The following is a 19,061-nucleotide window of genomic DNA, read 5'->3' as shown; positions in this document are numbered from 1 at the left end:
TGACAGTATAATGCCACAGGTGTTTTTTTTATGAAAATATAGTTTCCATATACTAAATGCTGAGAAGAATTTCTTCTCTTGGCTTATTAGATTCTTGGGTGTGTCCGTGAAGAACAACAACATTAATTCTGAGGCATTTATGTTTGTTATGTAGTATTAGATTTAAAAAAAATGTATATGCCAAATTTAAAAAAATGGCACAATCTAGTAATTTTTTTTTTAAATGTACAATTTAATGATTATTAGCAAATACTGCATCATTTTATAGTCAAATGGCCCTGGGTTAAAAAAAAAAAAAAACTTGAAGTTTAAATGGGTTTCAATCTGGACATTTTTGTCCTTAAGGTCCTGAGTGTGAGCATTTAAGGTATGGAAGGTTTTTTGAAGGAAATGAGGGTGAAATAAACACCTGAGCCAAAATGTATGCAGTTGGCATTAACACAGGCACACTTCTAACAAAAAACAAAACTCAAATGGACAAAAATGTCCATAAGGTCGCACAAGGGTTAAATCTGTTTAAATCTACATTTTTTTATTATACGATAATATGATTATAAACCTATTTAAAGTTGACAGAAAGTTGTTTAGAACGTTCATCAAGTAGAAGTAGGCTAACATGAGGACGATTTGAATATGTTCTAAGAACGTTTACGCAACATTATGAGAACGTTCGTCAAGTAAATAACATCATAAGGACGTTAAGAGAACGTTGATCTCAAAATATTTTTTCTTTCAACGTTAATATAACATATATCAAAGTTTACTTATAAAGTTTTAAAATGACAGTAACCTACATTTAGACTAAATGCAAATCTGGACAGCCTACTAAAGATTTTTAATGATTTAATATTATTATTTATGTTATTTTTATATGATTAATGTTTACATTTTTTATGTATTTAAATTTTTTTATAACATTTTAAAGTATGTTATTTGGTGAATTATATATATATTCAAATTAATTATAAGTGAACTAATCAACCAGTTATTACCAGTTACTACATCAACCAGTTACTATTTTAGAATTATATATAATATAAATTATGTACAAGTATAAATATGTATATATCTATATCGATGTCTGTCTATACATATCTATATCCATGTTATTTAAAGATAGATAGATAGATAGATAGATAGATAGATAGATAGATAGATAGATAGATAGATAGATAGATAGATAGATAGATAGATAGATAGATAGATAGAGGCCTATATATATATATATATATATACATAGACATCTATATATATATGTATTAGGGCTGTCAAACAATTAATTGCCTCCAAAATAAAAGGTAATGTTTACATAAAATACGTTTACTATATATATTTATTATGTATATACACACATACATATATATATATATATATGTCAAATGATTAATCACAATTAATCACATCCCAAATAAAAGTTTGTTTACATACTATGTGTGTGTGTGTGTATTTATTATGTATATATAAATACACACACACGTGTATATATTAAGGAAATATTTTAGAATTATATATAATATAAATTATGTAAAATATATATATATATATATATATATATATATATATATATATATATATATATATACACATGTAAATTCTTTAAATATATTTACATGTATGTGTGTATATACATAATATATATACACAGTGAACACATATTTTCATGACAGCCCTAATATATATCTATATTGACGTTTATTTTTAATATTTTTACATTTATTTGAATTTATTTATGTATTTATTATTATTATAAAACATTATTTAAAGAACATTTTGTCCTAACATTTGTTAACTTTTAAAAAACGTTAGCGGGAATTGTGAAAACATTCCTGATACCTGGGTTATCGTCCACAACATTATAAAATTACAAAAGATTGATTTGTTGAACACATTCTAGAGCTTTATGGACCAATCAGCATAAAGCCATGGATTTATTATAGTTTTTTAATCATTGCACAAAATACTTGACACCAAACATGTAGGATAAATAGACACATGGAGATTTGGAAAACAAAAATCAATAGTGAGTCGTTTCAAGCAGCCATTCACATCGATGAAGAACAACTAGTCTATATTTAAGGATTATAGCAAAAAGGTCAATGTGGGGGAAAAAATACTGCATTTCGTTAATGTTGTGTATTGGGAAAGCTTTATTGTGACAAGTATCTCAAATATTGAGATCATTACAAAGATCCAAGTAAAGATCAAGACAAATTATACATTGCCATTAAAGCTGGCATGAAATATAAATTCACCCTGACTGTTTTCCAAATGCATGTTTGATATCTTTTTTAGTTATGATTTTGTAAGTCACAACTGGATGTTTCAGTCAAGCATTGGTTTTTCTCCAGTTACAATTGAGGCTAGAAGGCATTTTTGTCACGCTGAACAACAATAATTACTGTATTTACATTAATTCATTAATTAATTATTAGCTGTATTCCTTCTAGCCACAACCTCCAGTTATTTCATCCTCTTAAACTCCGCCCCCTGGAAGCTCACGCTCATCTGCATTCACCTTTGAGAGCCACGCCCACATCCCAACATCCAATCAACAGCTGATGCACAGAATCAAGCCCCACCCTACTTTTTTTTCTTTTTTTGATAATCTGTTACATTTCTACAGATCTGTCGCTACTCCAGTTTCATCGTGATACTAACCTGAGAGTTTAATACATTGTTTTTATGGCATTTTTGGTTATTGTATAATGTTTATAACTCGATTATAACAATTAAAGGGGTCATCAGATGCAAAACTAACTTTTCCATGTTGTTTGAACATTAATGTGTTGTCAGTTTGTGAACACAACCACCCCTACAATGATACAAATCCACCCAGTGGTGTTTTTTTTAACTTTAAAAGTAACATCCCCTTTTGAAAAGCTTCTTGTGGGTGTGATGACACACAGACAGAGGCTCCTCCCACGATAGTTGATTGACATGAGCGACCTACCTAAGCCCCGCCCTCACCGAGCTGAAACAGTCTGAATACGATCGCCATTGTGTGACTCAGGTGCAGAGGAAGACTCTAATTTAATGATTGAGGATGTAATAATGAACATAGCAGTTGTCATTTACTCTCGACATCTGAGCCACAGAAGATTAACGTTACTTTTGTTTTTGAAAGGAAAGAGCCGATCCCGATCTACACATGCGTTTATGTTCGTGTGAATCCTTCGTGATGCAGCTTCACCCACAGCAGAAGTGAGGATAAGGGTTTTAATGCATCTTTGCAAATGGCCTTTCTTAATAATGTGCTTGTTGGCAAGTTTCACTGATAAAAGTGTCTAAAGTTAACATTATAGCTCACCATCCCAGGCAGAGAGGGGCGGGGCGAGCAGAGCTCATTTGCATTTAAAGGGCCATAACGTATTATGAGTTGATTTTTTACAGAGCTGATTTTGACAAGGTAAAAGGGTGCTTTTTTACACTACTTTTGAGAATTTTCAACCAAAGTATATTAGAGACTTTGATCTGATGACCCCTTTAACATTTTTCTGGCCTCCTCTAAAGCAAACAGTGTGATTGCATGGTGCCTGATCATAAAATCAGGAGATGATGCACGGATTGTCTGACTTTGAAGACTTTGGAGACGCTGAGGCACTTGAAAAAGAGGTTTGTGGAGACGCTGAGGCATATGAGGAAGAGGATTGTGGAGACAATGAGGGATATGAGGAAGAGGATCGTGGAGATGTTGAGGCATATGAGGAAGAGGATCGTGGAGATGTTGAGGCATATGAGGAAGAGGATCGTGGGGGAGAAGAAACATATGCTGAGGAGGAGAAAGAGGCGCTTGATGAAGAGGTGTTAAAAGATGACACAGCTGAGGAGGGTTTATAGAAAGAGGTGTTTGAGGAGGAGGAGGAGTGTGAAGAAGCTGCAGCTGTGGGGGGATTGTAGAAGGGGGTGTGTGAGGGAGTTGCAGGAACAGCTACATGTCTCCTCACTGGCACTGATGGTTTTGCCACCGCAGGAACTGTCGGTGAACCAAATCCGCTGGAGTCTCTGTACTCGATGAGATACTCGGGGTAGATCTGGTGCTTCTCAAACACTACAAATATGGACGGATCGAAGACGTCGTTCACACAGCTGTCGTAGAAGATGGTGTCTCCTCCGTCTTTGGATGGAGGCCGGAGGAAGCCGGATTCACCTTTGGTGTAGTCTCCGACCAGGATGCGACACACGAACATGGTGCGAGTGCCTGAGTCTTTGGTGTAGCTGTGAGAGTATTTGGCATCCCTGGCAAAATAGCTACCTGCAAAACCAGACACAGTTTGGGCACTTAAGAACATCTAAGAACATCAAGACGGGGAAGGATGTCACTTGTATTTAAAAGACTAGATCAACTGATAAGATGTAGTGAGTCTTTGATTTGGAGAATTGTATCATGCAGTGAATGGGTGCCGTCAGAATGAGAGTCCAAACAGCTGATAAAAACATCACAGTAATCCTGAGAAGACAAAAGCTGAAACAAATCCATCAAGTCGTTTTTTTAACTAAAATACAAGTCTGTAATTTCTAATTTTTTCCTTGCAATTTTGACTTTTGAGTTATTTTCTCAGAATTGCGATATAAACTCACACTTGAGCAAAAAAGGTAAAAAAATTGGAGATATACTCTTGCAATTGCGAGTCAAAAGTCAAAATTGCAAACAATCTTTTTTATCTCAGAACTGGAATTTAAAACTCAGTTCTGACTTTTCTCACAATAGCAAGCTTATATCTAACAATTTTGAGAAAAGAAGTCAGAATTGAGAGAATAAAGTAAAAACTGACATAAAGATATAAACTTGCATTTGCAAAAAAAAGTCAGAATTGAAACATAAATCCGCAATTCTGACTTTTTTTTTGCAATAGAAAGTTTATATCTTGCGATTTTTACCTTTTATCACTCAATTGCGAGTTAATTTCAAAATTCAGAATTACAAGAAAAATTTCATATCACAATTCTGAGACAACGTAAACTTGCAGTTGTTTGAAAGTATTTTTTATTTATTTATTCATATTTTTCATATTTTTATCTCACAATTTTGACTTTCTTCTCACAATAACAAATTTATATCTAACATTCTGAGAAAAAAAGTCAGAATTGAGAGAATTAAGTAAAAATTTAATTTGCAAAAAAACTCACTTTTTTCACTCAGTTGTGAGTTTCTATCACAATTTTGAGAAAAGAAGTCAGAATTACAAGAAAAATGTCAAAACTGCGAGAATAAAAATCGGAATTGTTCGATCTAAATTCACAATTTTGAGAAAAGAAGTCAGAATTACAAGAAAAATGTCAAAACTGCGAGAATAAAAATCGGAATTGTTCGATCTAAATTCACAATTTTGAGAAAAGAAGTCAGAATTACAAGAAAAATGTCAAAACTGCGAGAATAAAAATCGGAATTGTTCGATCTAAATTCACAATTTTGAGGAAAAAAGTCAGAATCGCAAGTTTATTTCTTGCAATCCTGCTTTATAATAATTCATATGACAATTCTGAGACAATGTAAACTTGCAATTGTGAGAAAAAGTCAGAATTGTAAGCGAAAGATCAAAAATGGTCACATATACATATTTTTTATCTTGCTATTTTGACTCTTTTTGCTCAATTGTGAGTTTATATCAATGTGCAATCTAGAAAAAAGTCCAAATTGTAGGAAAGGAAAATTTTTTTACTTTCTTATCAAAACTGCAAATTATATCTCACAATTCTGAGAAAAGAAGCTAGTTATTAAAGTTTTTTTTTTTTATTCAGTGGTGTAAACACGCTTGTGATGTTTCGATCAGCTGTTTGGACTCTCATTCTGACGGCACCCATTGACTGCAGTGAGCAAATGCTGGAATGAGCAAGTGATTTCTCAAGATCTGACGAAGAGACAAACTCATCTGAGCTCCACCTTTTCCGTAGGCCGTGCCGTGAGTTCCGCAAATCCTCCAGTCAAAGTTGTTGTGGCAGATGGCGTCTAAATGCTTGGCGTCTGTGCCGTGGAACAGCTGCTTCTCGGTCACGTCTCTGCCTCCGTTGTTCTTTTTCATACAGTCCTTCTGCCTACAAGTGGCGTAAAACATCAGACGTGCTGTATTTGATCTCAAACCAGAAGTTTAGATGTCATGTGGACTTACCACTGATACACTTCCCATAATGCTTTGTTCTGGATCCGCTCAATCTTCAGGATTTTGAAGCCGAACATAGTGGAACTGAACAGATCTTTGATTTTGGTGTATTCGGCTGACACGCTCTGCAGCGACACCCTCTGTTCGAAACAGTATAAACAAACGGAAAGAATCAGAAAGTGACCGCACTGCAAAAAATGCTTTTCCAACTTGTTTCCAGCCAAAATATCTACAACTTCTTAAATCAAGAAGGATTTTTTAGACGAGTAAAAATTATTTTCAAAAGTCAAAATGAAGTGAGTTTTTGCTTAGAACAAGCAAAATAATCTGCCAATGGGGTAAGAAAAAAAATCCCATTTCAAACAGAAAACAAGATTATTTTGCTCACCCCATTGGCGGATTATTTTGCTTGTTTCAAGCAAAAACATACTTAATTTTGACCATTTTTTTCTGAAAACAAGACAATAATTTTTACTCGCCTAGAAAATCCGTCTTGATTTAAGAATTTGTAGATATTTTGGCTGGAAACAAGACAAAAAATCTAAGTACGAAAAGCATTTTCTGCAGTGCGATAAACGATTCCACTCACCTTGTATCCGGTTTCAGGAGTCAGAGCTTTATCCCAGTGAACCGGCAAAGCCTTGAAATTGTTAGGCGTCCTTTTACTGAGAAAAAAAACAAGAGGTTTTTCCATCATACAGCTTTCAGAGAGTTTAAGAAAGAATGAGGAGTGTTTTCTTACGTTGTCTTGATTGTTTGAACATCAGCTGACGACACAAACTTGGGACGACGTCTGACGACTTTTTTGGTTGTGTACTGTTTGTTTGTCTGGATCATATCTGAGGAGCAAGATTAGTTCAGACAACATGTGAAGACTATTATAAGTATAACGTATGTAGGGGTGTGCAATGTTGACCATATTTTACAATATTTAATTAATAAGGATGTAAAAATATGATCAATTCACTGAATCATTCATTCAAATGATTCGTTCAAAACGGCTGATTCATTTTGAAACTAAGCAAGTGTCTGTCTTTATGAGTGGATCACTGAATCACTGACTCAAATGATTCGATTCATTTATTAATAAAACACTGCAGTGCTGCTCCGAGACACAAATGTTCTGCTCTAGCTTTGATTGAAACTATTAAATGTATATGGATTATGACAGATTATTTTTACGATCCTGTCTTTCTGATTTTTATAATTATATAAATTATAATTGTATAATTTATATTTTATATATGTTATGTAATATAAATATTTCATATAAGATATTTCATATAGATAAAAAAACATTTTAATATATTTTATATAATATATATATATATATATATATATATATATATACATGTTATATAATGTTGGCATATATAAATTCAGAAAATACAATTAATGCATAATATAATATTTAAAATACAATAATAAAATAAATAATTAAAAAAGGGAATTTTGTAAATCATCAATATTTTGTCTTAAACATTTATATATAATATATAAATAAATAATATAGACAAATTTATATTTAATATATGTTACGTAATATAAATAATAAATAAAATATTCATATATTTAAATAAAATATATAATTTAAATTATATATAAAATTGTTTATTTAAATTCAGCAAATATAATTTATAATAAAATATCTTTAAATATACAATAAATACAATGAATATTAAAAAGGGAATTTTGTCAATCATCCATAGTTTTTCTTAAATATTTATATATAATATAAAAATAAAATTCTATGACTCGTATGTTATGAACATAAAAAAATAAAAACCTACAGGAATATTTTGTGCTTTCTTAACTTGAATTATAATGGCTTTTTAACTGCATTTAACCCATTAAATCCCACTGGTCAATTATAAAACAAAGTTTTTCCACACACTTTTTCAAAAAAATTATCCAAAAATAATTATTGATTATTTCAAAGGGTTACTAATGACAAATGATTTGGATATTTTCATGTATCGAAAAATGTGGGATTAAACAGGTTAATAGGCTTCACCACACACTCAATGCTTTTGGGTTCTCAAGACCCAAAGTGTGTTTTTGCATATTGAGTGACGTACTCAATAACAAAACAACATTACACTCACACACTCCAAAATGTACAGAGTTTTTTTAGCTAACCCATGAAGCTGAGCTGGTATGTCTGTGATCCGGCTGTGAACTCCACCGCTGCGTTATTATCGGCCTGATACTTCTGCTCCAGCTCAGTACTGGAGATAGAGGACAATCTATGACCTCCGTCCTGATCAACAAAGAGAAAAAATAGAACATCAAGGCCTTCCCAAACAGAAATTAAGCCTAGTACTAGACTAAAATGGCCCTTTAAACTAGATAAACAGGTTTGAAGGTTAGACTTAGACTAGTCCAGAATTGAATATAGGCTGATTTCCTGGAGAAAGACTATACTTCAGGACTAAATTCAGGAGGCAGGTTTAACTTCAGATTAAGATTGTGTTTCCAGTCTTTAGGTATATTTAACAAATTGTAACATTTCCTATTGATTGGAATTGGAATTATTGTCCTAATGGTGGAAAAATGGTTTCATATTTTGTAAAGCTCATGAATCTGTTGCTGCACAACACAACTACATTCTTTGTTTTGTTTTGTTTTGTTTTGTTTTGTTTCATTGTGATGACAATGGACGGAATTTGGCCTTTATGTTCCTTCCTATTTATATTCATGTGAAATAGGAAGTCATGGCTGGATAATTTCATGTTCCTAGTCACCCTGGTTTTCTAAATTTTTTTTGTTAGAAATTTTACTCATAATAATTTCTAGGAATACAAATAATTGAGTAAACATGTAAGAGTAAACACATATTTTTATTAATGTATTTTTATTTATTTTTTTAATGAAAATTCAGAAGGATAAACAATACAGATAGATTTATTTTTACAATCCGCTTTGGTGATTTTGGTAAAAAAAAAAAAATGGCTATATAAATATAAATAAATGTAAACTGACCATGACAAGCAAGTCTCTTTAAAACATTTGATTTATGTATAATATTATAATAATTGATAATAATTATAATTTAGCAAAACTGACAACAGCTGTTTGCAATAATTTATGCAAGAATTTATTACAAAGAGATTCCTTTTTTTATTATTCGGCAACTGATGTGTGCAGTTTTCTCACTGCAAAAAAATGCTTTTCTTACTTAGATTTTTTTTGTCTTGTTTCCAGCAAAAATATCTAAAAATTCTTAAATCAAGAAGGATTTTCTAGACGAATAAAACTTATTTTCTTGTTTTCAGAAAAAAAACTAAATAAAAAATAATTAAATGCGGAAATAAATAAATGCACATATGCATAAATACATAAATTTGTCAAAAGTGTCATTTTTAATTGTGCTCTTTTTGTACCATTTGTGCATATCTGCATTTATTTATTTCCGCATTTATTTATTTATTCATTTATGCATTGCTACATTTATTTATTTATTTACATCAGCATGCATGTGTTTATTTATTTGTTGTTTCTTAATTTATTTGTTGATTAATTAATTAATTTATGTATTTCTACGTTTATTCATTTATTTATTTATGTATTAATTCATTTATTTATTCATACTTAAGCCATTTCTCGTCTTCCATAAGATTAAGCCTACTCCTGGCTTAATTTAAACCCTATCCTAGAAACCACCCCCAAAAGACTTGAATAGTATAGTTAGGATCTGCAAAAACACACGTACCGCTGTAGCGTACTCAATCCAGTTTCCATACTCGTCCTCCCAGTACCAGATCCACTCTGTGGTCAGGATGAAGGTGGGCTGGAGAACCGATGATAAGGTCGACAGACGCCGCACGTGGTAACAGCCTTGGGTCATCGTATCGAAATAAACCGGGTTTATTCCAGAGCTTTGAGAGACAGAAAAACCATAATAACACTGAATAATTATTCATGCACTACTCAGTTACTTTTTATGCATTACGTTACTTTTTGTCACCTGGACTGGGCTTGTTTATTAGTTTTTTTAACTAAAAGCTATATTTTTGGCAACTGTAAAAACCCTTTGAGAGATATAAACGTTCATGTTAGTTTAATGCTGCAATTCTGACTTTTTTCACAATAGCAAGTTTATATCTCACAATTTTGACTTTTTTCGCTCAGTTGCGAGTTTATATCACAATTCTGAAAACAGAAGTACAAAAAAAATTTACAACTGCAAAAAAAAAAATTCTGAGTAAATTCGCAATTGTGAGAAAAAAAGTCAGAATTGCAAGTTTGTTTCTTGCCATTCTGACTTTATAACTCACAACTGTGAGTTCCTATCACAAGTCTGAGAAAATGTAAACTTGCAATTGTGAGAAAAAGTCTGAATTGCAAGAGAAGAGTCAAAAATTGTCACATATACTGTACATATTTTTAATTCACAATTTTGACTTTTTTCGTACAATAACAAGTTTATATCTCACAATTCTGAGAAAAATGTCAGAATTGAGAGAATAAAGTAAAAACTGATAAAAAGATGCAAGAAAAAGTCAGAATTGCGAGTCTTGCAATAGTAAGTTTATATCTTGTAATTTTGACTTTTTTTGCTTAACTGAGAGTTTACATCACAATTCTGAGAAAAGAAGTCAGAATTACAAGTAAAAATGTCAAAACTGAAAGTAAAAAAAAAAAATCTGAATTGTGCAATCTAAATGTGCAATTGTGAGAATTGGTGAGATTTCTTGCAATTCTGACTATAATTCAAAACCCACAATTCTGAGACAATGTAAACTTGCACTTGTGAAAAAAAGTCTGAATTGCAAGAGAAGAGTCAAAAATTGTCACATATACTGTACATATTTTTAATTCACAATTTTGACTTTCTTCTCACAGTAACAAGTTTGTATCTCACAATTCTGAGAAAAATGTCAGAATTGAGAGAATAAAGTAAAAACTGATAAAAAGATATAAACTTGCATTTGCAAGAAAAAGTCAGAATTGCGAGTCTTGCAAATAGCAAGTTTATATCTTGTAATTTTGACCTTTTTTGCTTAACTGAGAGTTTACATCACAATTCTGAGAAAAGAAGTCAGAATTACAAGTAAAAATGTCAAAACTGAAAGTAAAAAAAAAAAATCTGAATTGTGCAATCTAAATGTGCAATTGTGAGAATTGGTGAGATTTCTTGCAATTCTGACTATAATTCAAAACCCACAATTCTGAGACAATGTAAACTTGCACTTGTGAAAAAAAGTCTGAATTGCAAGAGAAGAGTCAAAAATTGTCACATATACTGTACATATTTTTAATTCACAATTTTGACTTTCTTCTCACAGTAACAAGTTTGTATCTCACAATTCTGAGAAAAATGTCAGAATTGAGAGAATAAAGTAAAAACTGATAAAAAGATATAAACTTGCATTTGCAAGAAAAAGTCAGAATTGCGAGTCTTGCAAATAGCAAGTTTATATCTTGTAATTTTGACCTTTTTTGCTTAACTGAGAGTTTACATCACAATTCTGAGAAAAGAAGTCAGAATTACAAGTAAAAATGTCAAAACTGAAAGTAAAAAAAAAAAATCTGAATTGTGCAATCTAAATGTGCAATTGTGAGAATTTGGTGAGATTTCTTGCAATTCTGACTATAATTCAAAACCCACAATTCTGAGACAATGTAAACTTGCACTTGTGAGAAAAAGTCTGAATTGCGAAAGAAAAGTAAAAAATTTCAGAATTTTGAGTTTATATCTTTTTATCTTTAAGTTTATATAGTTTATATCTAACAATGATGAGAAATGAAGTCAGAACTGAGAGAATGAAGTAAAAACTGTGAGATATAAACTTGCATTTGCAAGAAAAAGTCAGAATTGTGACTTTTTTCCTGCAATATCAAGTTTATACAGTATCTCGCAAATTTGACTTTTTCCGCTCAATTCCGAGAATATCAGAATTACAAGAAAAATGTCAAAATTGCAAGAAAAACCGCTGCTAACCTGTATGTTCTGGCAGGACTGCAGTAATCTTTCTCGATGGCCTCGTTGTCAGGAAGAGCCTTCCATTCGGATCCTTCCTTAACTTCCCATTTATAGGGCAGAATGGAGTGCTCCTTCCTACACGAGCCTGGAAACACAAGCGTTCAGCTCTGTTCACAGTAAACATGATTCAGTGAATGCTGCTGCTGTTCTTACCACCATGAATGCAGTGTCCTTTGATGAAGTACATGCAGATCTCCGTTTTCTCTAAGAAAAGAGACACACACATCTGTAAACACCTTTTTAATTTTTTCTTTGAAATGCAATCTCATATTTAAAACAAATGGAACCCACTGAATAAAAATCCAGGATACATACTCGTAATCGCAGGTTATAAAATGAGAATTGCATGATATAGCCTCGCTATTCCAAGAAAATTAGTCAGAATTGAAAGGAAAAGGCAAAATTGCAAGATTTAAACGCATTTACGAGAATTTTTTTCTCGCAATTTTGACATTTTTCTTGTAATTCTGACAACTTCTCTCAGAATTGTCTAAATCGCCAGATATATAAAAAAGGTCAGAATTGAGAATAAAGTAAATACTGCAATATAAAAACTTGCATTTACAAGAAAAAGACTTTTTCTCGCAACAGCAAGTTTACATCTCACAATTTTTCAGTCGTGACTTCATAAGTTCTAAGAAGTGTCAAAATTGCAAGAAAAATTCAGAATTGGCAAAGTAAATTAAATTTGCAATTGTAAGAAAAAAATTGTGACATATAAACTTGCATTTGTAGGAAAAAAGTCATTTTTCTTGCAATAGCGAGTTCATATCCTGCAATTGTGACTTTATAACACACGTTTGCAAATTTATACATAACAATTCAGGGAACAAAAAGTAAAAATATAAACAAAATTTAAACTTTTGCAAGAACAAAAAATTTAGACTTTTTTTATTCGTGCAATAGCATGTTTAAGTTTATATCTTGCAAAAGTTTTTTATCTTAAAAAAAGTAAAAATTGCAAAATATAAACAATTGTGTTAAGTTTAAATTTTGGAATTGTGAGAAAAAAGTCTGAATTGATGGTTTATATCTTGCAATTCTGACTTTATAACTCAAATCACACAATTCTGAGACTTGCTGTCTGAATTGCAAGAGAAAAGTAAAAAATTGTGACATAAACTTGCATTTTTGGGGGAAAAGTCAGAATTGCAAGTTTATATCAATTCTGCCTTTATAACATGTGATTGCAAAATGCAAATTTATACATAACTGTGAAAAAAAAATCAGAATTAAAGAAAAAAGTCAAAATTGCAAAATATACACTTGCATTTGCAACAACAATTAAATTCTGACTTTTTTATCTTGCCATTTTGACTTTCTTGAGTTTATACCGTGCAATTCACTTATTTAATTTTATTTCGAATAAGTAACTTATTCAAATTTCAATTCTGAGAAAAGAAGTCAGAACTGAGATAAAAAAAAGTCCAACTTGCGAAATAAAAACTCGCATTTGGAAGAAAACTTTACTTTTTTGCAATATCAAGTTTTTTAAATGCCATTATGATTTTTTTATAATTTATGGTTTATACATTTTTGAGAAAAAAAGTCAGAATTGAGAGAATAAAGTCAAAATTGCAAGATATAAACTTGAATTTGCAAAATGCAAAAAAAGGTCAGAATTGCGAAAAAGTGTATATCTCACAATTTTTACTTTTTTCACATTATGCGAGTTTATATCACAATTCAGAGAGAAGTCAGAATTAAAGAAAAAAGTCAAAATTGCAAAATATACTCTTGCATTTGCAACAACAATTAAATTCTGACTTTTTTATCTTGCCATTTTGACTTCTCACAATTGCAAGTTTATATCTCACGATTCTGAGAAAAGAAGTCAAAATTACAAGAAAAATGTCTGAATTGTGCAAAGTAAATTCATAATTGTGAAAAAAGTCAGAATCACGAGTTTATTTCTTGCAATTCTGACTTTCTAACTCTCATTTGTGAGTTTATACTTTGCAATTCACTTATTTAATTTTATTTTGAATAAGTAACTTATTCAAATTTCTATATAAAAATTCTGAGAAAAGAAGTCAGAACTGAGATTTTAAAAAAAAGTCCAACTTGCGAAATAAAAACTCGCATTTGGAAGAAAAATTTACTTTTTTGCAATATCAAGTTTTTTAAATGCCATTATGATTTTTTAAAATAATTTATGGTTTATACATTTTTGAGAAAAAAAGTCAGAATTGAGAGAATAAAGTCAAAATTGCAAGATATAAACTTGAATTTGCAAAATGCAAAAAAAGGTCAGAATCTCGCAATTTTGACTTTTTTCACTTAATGCGAGTTTATATCACAATTCAGAGAGAAGAAGTCAGAATTACAAGAAAAATGTCAAAATTGCAAGAAAAAAAATCTGAATTGTGCGATGTAAATTTGCAATTGTGAGAAAAAAGGCTTTATAAATTCTGTTCATACACACAATTCTGGGACAATGTAAACTTGCAATTGTGGGAAAAAAAGTCAGAATTGCAAGATATAAACTTTCTTCTCGCAATAGTGAGTTTATATCCCATATTCTTCATATCTTATCTTCATATCTTAAAAAAAGTCAAAAATTAGGGAAAAAAAAGTCAAAATTGCAAAAAAGTAATTTGCATTTGCAACAAAAATTCTTGAAATTTTCTCAAATTCTGAGAAAAGAAGTCAGAATTGTGAGAAAAAGTCAAAATTGCAAAATATAAACTTGCATTTGGAAGAAAAATTTACTTTTTTGCAATATCAAGTTTTTTAAATGCCATTATGATTTTTTTAAAATAATTTATGGTTTATACATTTTTGAAAAAAAGAAGAAGAAAGAATTAAGAGAATAAAGTCAAAATTGCAAGATATAAACTTGAATTTGCAAAATGCAAAAAAAGGTCAGAATCTCGCAATTTTGACTTTTTTCACTTAATGCGAGTTTATATCACAATTCAGAGAGAAGAAGTCAGAATTACAAGAAAAATGTCAAAATTGCAAGAAAAAAAATCTGAATTGTGCGATGTAAATTTGCAATTGTGAGAAAAAAGGCTTTATAAATTCTGTTCATACACACAATTCTGGGACCAATGTAAACTTGCAATTAGGGCTGGACGATTAATCGAAAAGTAATCGAAATCGACATTCAGAACCTATAATCGTTCAAATTTTTCTAGGTCAATTATTTCAATTACTTTCCCTTTAAAAACACTACCATGTGTGGAGTCTCGTGACCCCGCTCCGTTACGTTACATTATTACGCCGACATGACGATGGAGAGCTTAAACAGTATTTATTCAGTAAAAAGTATTTACAGGATATACAAGAGTATTTTTATTTAGAAGAGATACTGCTTATTTTCTACTTTTAATATGAAAAATATTAATAATTTATTTTGTTTCCAAAAGTGCAAGTTATTTATTTTCACTAATTTAAGAAAAATGTGACTTTTGGTTTTAAGCAATGTGTGCTTTAATTTCAGTTGTTCAACACTGATGTTCAATAAATAATCATAGATAGTAGATAGTGTGTGTTTCCTACAATTATTTTAAAATCAAGTAATGCACCCTTCATTCAAAAACCTCTCACTTATGTGAGCATATTTAGCTACTGTACAAAACTTGTCAGTGAACTATAAGGGCAAAAAAATAAATATATAAATATTATATAAATATAATTAAATATAATTGTATTAATAAATAAAATAATCGTTCATTAATCGTAATCGAGTTAAAATGTTCAATTAATCGAGATTTTGATTTTAGGCCAAATCGCCCAGCCCTACTTGCAATTGTGGGAAAAAAAGTCAGATTTGCAAGATATAAACTTTCTTCTCGCAATAGTGAGTTTATATCCCATATTCTTCATATCTTATCTTCATATCTTAAAAAAAGTCAAAAATTGTGGAAAAAAAAGTCAAAATTGCAAAAAACTAATTTGCATTTGCAACAAAAATTCTTGAAATCATCTCAAATCCTGAGAAAAGAAGTCAGAATTGTGAGAAAAAGTCAAAATTGCAAAATATAAACTTGCATTTGCATTTTTTTCTCGCAATAGCAAGTTTTAAGCTTGCAAATTTGAGATTGTATTTTTGATTCAGTGCGTTCCATAAAAACATGTTTGTGTTACCTGTGTTGTTGTATGAGGGTCTCTGAGCCTCCTGTCCTCTTCCTGCGTTAAAACCAGTCGACGGCCTCCGGTTCTGTGCATTCGGGCCTCTTCTGGGATTCGGTCCTGCTGCGTTTGGACCTGAAGATGCTTTGGAAAGACGCCTGAGGACTTCGATGTTAGAGTACATTTCCTTCATGATGCCCATGAGTTCGGGAGTGACGCCTCTGTCCTGCAGCGTCTTCAGAGGATGCGGCTCGTAGAAGTCATGAGAGCGAGTGCAGTCGCAGGATCCACGCAGATATTTCTCACAGATGTGGAGCCTCTTGCAGTTCTCCGCTTCCTGACAGCGGCCGTACGGCCCCGGACCGTTATTATACGAATGACACACCTGATACACAAACACCAGCTGTCAGGCTCAACTCAAGAACTTTGAGTCAAATATGAGAGATACCCACCGCTGGCAGAAGCGAGTTATCGCTCTGCATGAGCAGAATACACAGCTCCTTTACATCCAGTGTGTCCAGACCATGAGCGGTCAGAACTAACGCATTCTGAACCGAGAGCAGATCGTGACTGAAACGACATCCTCGTCTGCAAATCAAAACATTTATTTAGGGAAACAGACAGATTTTGCATTGCAGTTACTTTCAATTTCTTCCACAGATTTGTTTAGAATCATTAAAAAAGGTCATTTTGGTGTTATTTATGTCAAAGACAACTTTAAAATTGATGTAGTTAAAAATTTTAAGGTGATAATATAATGATGTTTACTGGGGACACAAAAGGCACCGAATCTTAGGAATGAGCCATATATATATTTCTATTTAAACGTCAACTTTTTTATTTAAATGCAACAGTGAATGAACTATACGCTACAAAAAAATGCTTTTCTAGCTCTTGTTTCCAGCCAAAATATCTAAAACTTCCTAAATCAAGAAGGATTTTCTAGATGAGTAAAACATATTGTCGTTTTCAGAAAAACAAGTCAAAATTAAGTGCATTTTTGCTTGAAACAAGCAAAATAATCTGCCAATGGGGTAAGAAAAATAATCTTGTTTTCAGTTTGAAATAATATTTTTTTGTGCTTACTCCATTGGCAGATTATTTTGCTTGCTCCAAGTAAAAACTCACTTAATTTTCACTTAAACTCACTTAACAACAAAAAAAATATTTTATTTGTCTAGAAAATCCTTTGTGATTTAAGAATTTTTAGATATTTTGGCTGGAAACAAGACAAAGAATCTAAGATAGAAAAGCATTTTTTGCAGTGTAAATACATCAGATGGGTTTAGCTGGTTGGTTTTGTTAAAGGAACCCGAAAATGCCATCCATCCATTTTTAGCTAAAATACAGGTCCATAACTCCTGAATTTTTTTCTTGCAATTTTGACATTTTCTGACTTCTCTTCTCAGAATTGCGATATAAACTCTCACTTGAGCAAAAAAGGTCAAAGTTAAAGCAAAGCAAATTCACAATTGTGAGAAAAAAGTCAGAATCACAAGTTCATATCCTACAATTCTGACTTTATAACACGCAATTGCAAATTTATATTACAATTCTGGGAAAAGAAGTCGGAATAGAGAGAAAAAAAAGGCAAAATAGCTCAATATAAACTGCAAGAAAAATTCTATTTTTATCTTTTTCTCACAATAGCAAGTTTATATCTTACAATTCTGAGAAAAAATAAGAGAATAAGGTAAAAATTGTGACAAATTTGCATTTGTGGGGAAAAAAGTCAGAATTCCAAGTTTATGTCTCACAATTCAGACTTTTTTCTTGCAATAGTGAGGTCATATCCTGCAATTCTGAGTTTATAACACACAATTGCAAATTTGTGAAAAACAATTCTGAGAAAAGACGTCAGAATTGAGAGGGAAAAAAATGCCAAATATAAACTCATATTTGCAAAAAAAAATGAAAAATCTTATTTGGTTTTTATTTAGCAATTTTGACTTTTTCCTTACAATTGCAAGTTTATATCTCAGAATTTCAGGAAAAACAAGTCAAAATTAAGTGCATTTTTGCTTGAAACAAGCAAAATAATCTGCCAATGGGGTAAGAAAAATAATCTTGTTTTCAGTTTGAAATAATATTTTTTTGCTTACCCCATTGGCAGATTATTTTGCTTGCTCCAAGTAAAAACTCGCTTAATTTTCACTTAAACACAAGAAAATAATTTTACTCGTCTAGAAAATCCTTCGTGATTTAAGAATTTTTAGATATTCTGGCTGGAAACAAGACAAAAAAAATCTAAGATAGAAAAGCATTTTTTTGCAGTGTAAATACATCAGATGGGTTTAGCTGGTTGGTTTTGTTAAAGGAACCTGAAAATGAAAAATGCCATCCAAGATGGTGAAGAGTTTGTTTCTGCATCAGATTTGTAGGAATGCGTCACTGCATCCTCTGCAGTGAATGGGTGCCGTCAGAACAAGAGTCCAAACAGCTGATAAAAACATCACAATAATCCATATCATATATTTTTAATGCAAGTGCCTTAAAACTAAGCCATTGTTTTCTGTTTTTCAAACAGAATTTTGGTTGTTCTGTAAATCTGACTTTTAAATGTAAAAATGGAAGAAGACTTTATAGTTTATTGAAGGGATTTAAACTATTAGAAGACCATATTGTCTATTTTTTTCTTCTTTTACTTTCTTCTGTTATTTTTTTATTTTTTTTGTTATTTATTTCTTGCAAATGAAAAAAAAATATATATATATACACACACACACACACACACACACACACACACACACACACACATACACACACACACATACACACACACACACACACATACACACACACACACACACACACACACACACACACACACACACACACACACATATACACACACACACACACACAAGGGTGTTTTTGTGAATTGTGGGGACATTCCATAG

General features: G+C 31.3%; 1 protein-coding gene across 1 annotated transcript in view; it reads right to left on the bottom strand.

Annotated features, from left to right (window-relative positions):
• Nucleotides 1-2,032: 2,032 nt before the first annotated feature.
• LOC141333236 (protein mono-ADP-ribosyltransferase PARP12-like) overlaps nt 2,033-19,061 on the bottom strand; it is an 18,606-nt gene continuing 1,577 nt past the window's right edge. The window contains exons 2-12 of the mRNA XM_073838202.1: nt 16,614-16,749; nt 16,177-16,546; nt 12,238-12,288; nt 12,043-12,169; nt 9,811-9,976; nt 8,238-8,358; nt 6,841-6,937; nt 6,688-6,763; nt 6,108-6,238; nt 5,882-6,033; nt 2,033-4,252 (exon numbers count right to left, since the gene is read on the bottom strand). Coding sequence (XP_073694303.1) covers nt 3,546-4,252; nt 5,882-6,033; nt 6,108-6,238; nt 6,688-6,763; nt 6,841-6,937; nt 8,238-8,358; nt 9,811-9,976; nt 12,043-12,169; nt 12,238-12,288; nt 16,177-16,546; nt 16,614-16,749 — 2,134 coding nt within the window. The 3' untranslated portion in view covers nt 2,033-3,545. The remainder of the gene's footprint in view (nt 4,253-5,881; nt 6,034-6,107; nt 6,239-6,687; nt 6,764-6,840; nt 6,938-8,237; nt 8,359-9,810; nt 9,977-12,042; nt 12,170-12,237; nt 12,289-16,176; nt 16,547-16,613; nt 16,750-19,061) is intronic.

This window comes from Garra rufa, chromosome 4 (assembly GCF_049309525.1).
Source record: "Garra rufa chromosome 4, GarRuf1.0, whole genome shotgun sequence".
Classification (NCBI taxonomy): Eukaryota; Metazoa; Chordata; class Actinopteri; order Cypriniformes; family Cyprinidae; genus Garra; species Garra rufa.
Note: the sequence above shows the minus strand (reverse complement) of the source record. Positions and strands in the feature narration are given on the sequence as shown.